The 3,161-nt window shown below is 42.1% G+C and overlaps 2 protein-coding genes across 2 annotated transcripts in view; one reads left to right on the top strand and one right to left on the bottom strand.

Annotated features, from left to right (window-relative positions):
- Positions 1 to 2,183, top strand: part of LOC109951176 (drebrin-like protein A) — an 8,247-nt gene extending 6,064 nt beyond the window's left edge. Inside the window, exons 13-15 of the mRNA XM_020585499.1 lie at positions 880 to 962; positions 1,126 to 1,195; positions 1,984 to 2,183. Of these exons, the coding sequence (XP_020441155.1) occupies positions 880 to 962; positions 1,126 to 1,195; positions 1,984 to 2,120 (290 nt within the window). The 3' untranslated portion in view covers positions 2,121 to 2,183. The remainder of the gene's footprint in view (positions 1 to 879; positions 963 to 1,125; positions 1,196 to 1,983) is intronic.
- Positions 1 to 3,161, bottom strand: part of LOC109951177 (zinc finger protein Dzip1-like) — an 18,948-nt gene that overhangs the window by 8,390 nt on the left and 7,397 nt on the right. The gene's annotated exons all lie outside the window — the stretch shown is intronic.

Raw genomic sequence — 3,161 nt, 5'->3', positions numbered from 1 at the left:
GCCACCTCCCTCCTGTAGGCTGCTTCGTCCCCGCCAGTGATGTGACCTATCACTGCGGTGTCATCCGTGAACTTCAGGATGATGTTGTCTTTGTGGGAGGCGACACAGTCGTGGGTGAACAGGGTGTAGAGGATGGGACTGAGGACACATCCCTGTGGGGTGCCAGTGTTTGTAACAATGCTGAGGTGGCCCTGTTGGGTTGGTAGGCATACTGCAGGGGGTCCAGGGTGCCTGGTACGCTGCTCTGAATGTGGGCCAGCACCACTCTCTCAAAGCACTTCAAAATGACCGGGGTGAGTGCCACTGGCCTGTAGTCGTTTTATGATTCACCATAAAAAAGCTTTTGTTCCATTAATCAATGTATTGAGTCAGTTTTTAAAAACTTAATCTGTGACCGTTTTGATAACCGATGAACTGTTTAATTTTTCAGCTCCTCAGATTAAAGGATTTGCTGCTTTTCCTTTTATTAAATCATAATAAAAGTGAATAATTTTAATGTTGGACACAGCAAAACATTTGCAGCCATTTCTTACTAATGTCTTTTACAAACCAAACAACAAACTGACTGCTGAAGAGAATAACCAGGAGACTAATCCGGGATTTTATTATAAAATAGTGAAAAAAAAACAAAACAATTACTCCAACTACAATAAAATACTCCTAAAGCACGAGTGCACGAAGAATCGTTATCTAATGATGTACTATAGAACAGTACAACAGTGTACAGTTAGATACACACATGGGCCATTTCTCTTCTGTGAGTACTCTTACTGTCGTGATGATACTTAAGTATTTAAAGAATATTTTGAGTGCAGGGTTCTTACTTGTGATTGAGTATTGTGTTGTGTGGCATTAGTTCAGTGTCATGTCATCCTCCAGCTCAGGATCATCAGCATGATGTGCCAGAAAGAGTCAGTAGGGAGGTGAACCTGTACGAAGACCTTTATGTGCACAGCACCACAGTGAGTCCACTCTGTCACAGCAGCTTCTGGAGTTCACTTTACTGTCACCTCTTCTGTCGTGTACAACCAAGAGCAGAGTAAATTAAATAAGTATGAAAATGTCAGGCTTTAATTATCATGATCGAATCTGTGAATTGTTCTGATCATTTGTCTTAAATAAAAGGCTGAAGACCATGAAGCAGATGACAGTGGACAGGACATCTGTGCCAGAGCTCTGTACGACTACCAGGCTGGTATGCATGCACGAGCACACACACACACACACACACACACGCACACGTCATTTGCATTCAAATATATCACAGATTTTAAGCGACTTTGCCAGAAAATCAGCTAAAGAAGATGAGGAACAAGTGCTTGTCTCCACCTCCTCCTGCTGTGTGAATCTGAGCCGGGTGATGGAGATAAACAGCAGGTGGAACATGAGGTGATTAGAACTTCAGTCAAAGCTGAAACGATGGAAAACCAGGTGGAAGACATGACTGGAATCTGACATTTCTGTTAGTATCAAGTGTTGGTGTGATGAAGGTCACAGCCTCCTCATCGCCTCACGCATGTCTGGTGTTTTTGTCTCCAGTGATGTTTAAGTGGTTGCTCACTGCATCACATGCAGCTCACCGAGCTTTAACTGGAGGCTCACGTGAAAATAATATATTTTTAACACTATTCATAAAGCAGTCAAAACAGCTGTTCCATTTATACACCAGATCACAGCTGGAGTGTCGAGACATTCTTTAATCGCTGTGTTGTTGCGTGAGTGTTGGTGGCCCTTGGGAACCGCTACTGTCAAAGTGATGTTGGTCCGTAAATAAAGATTTATTCCTCACAGCACAGTGCACGGCACATGCAAACCCCGGGCTTTTACTAAATTCAGTTTGTTTTCAAATTTCTGCAGTTTTCACATGGGCAGGTAGACAATGTGCATAAAAACAGATGAATGACAACATGCTTACACAAACAAACACGCACGTGACTGTATATATCTATGTTATTCACTGCACCATCACCTGTCCCCCTGCAGCAGACGACACTGAGATCACCTTTGACCCTGATGACATTATAACCGGGATAGACATGGTGGATGAAGGCTGGTGGAGAGGTTACGGACCTGACGGACACTACGGAATGTTCCCCGCAAATTATGTGGAGCGTCTCTGAAATTTCATCACTCTGCTTTATGTTATTCACAAAGTTCTGGTAGAAACATTTTATTAAACTGAAAACCCCTGAGATAACAGATGGGAAATGGATGAAGATCAATAAATATTCCTCTTAAATCAACTTGTTTGTCATGTCTTTGTTAGCAGACTCTCATTGTTTACAGTAACACGAGTGGATTAATACAGTGCTGTAAAAATCATAATAAATATTGTTATTCTTCACATCTAGTAGCATAAAGAGTGTGTACACTGAAAAAAGTGCAAAGTGTCATGATAGCAAGTCTCATTACCATGCACTAAATTTGGTATTGAGTTAAACAGTAATTATGTATTTAATTTGTAGTTATAAAGCAAGAATTTAACAGAAGAAATTAGCTACATTTGTGTAAAACAAGGTGACAGATTAGGACACTTACAAATGCAGGCTTGGGTAGAGAATGGGATATTAGGGCCTGTTGGAGATGGAGGACAACCAACCACTGGTACAGAGGGAAATATTTAAACATCTGATGGAGACAGGGATTAAGATGATCTGCAGTCTGTGACTGATAAACGGAGAGCCTCATACACAGGGATGAACCACCCTGGCAGTCAAAAATGTTTGGTGAATAAAGTGTGGTATACTTCCCATGTGCTCTAATTTTGATGAAGCTTTCATGGACATTGAAGCTTACCGTGTGTGTACATTTCATTGAATACACATAAAGGGAAACTACAATTGGTACAAGGCGGAAGGTGAGAATAAAGTCAGTCAAAGTCGGAAGCTCATTTCCCTCTAAAATACGTACTGTATTAGATGGGCTTCTTCTCTAAACAAAAAGTCTCAGTCCTGAACAGACTAACTATAATAGACTAAAAATAATAATAAATGACTTGGCAGCATGCGGCCGTTCAGAGCTGTGGCCGTGAGGTCTCTGGTGCCTGTCGTGGTGGCAATCACCGAACCCGGTGGTGGACACCGGAAGTAAGGGATGCCGTCAAGCTGAAGAAGGAGTCCTTTCGAGCCTGGTTGGCTCGTGGGACTCCTGAGACAGCTGAC

This window comes from Monopterus albus, unplaced genomic scaffold (assembly GCF_001952655.1).
Source record: "Monopterus albus unplaced genomic scaffold, M_albus_1.0 scaffold368.1, whole genome shotgun sequence".
Lineage (NCBI taxonomy): Eukaryota > Metazoa > Chordata > Actinopteri > Synbranchiformes > Synbranchidae > Monopterus > Monopterus albus.
This window is presented reverse-complemented; position numbering and strand designations above follow the sequence as displayed.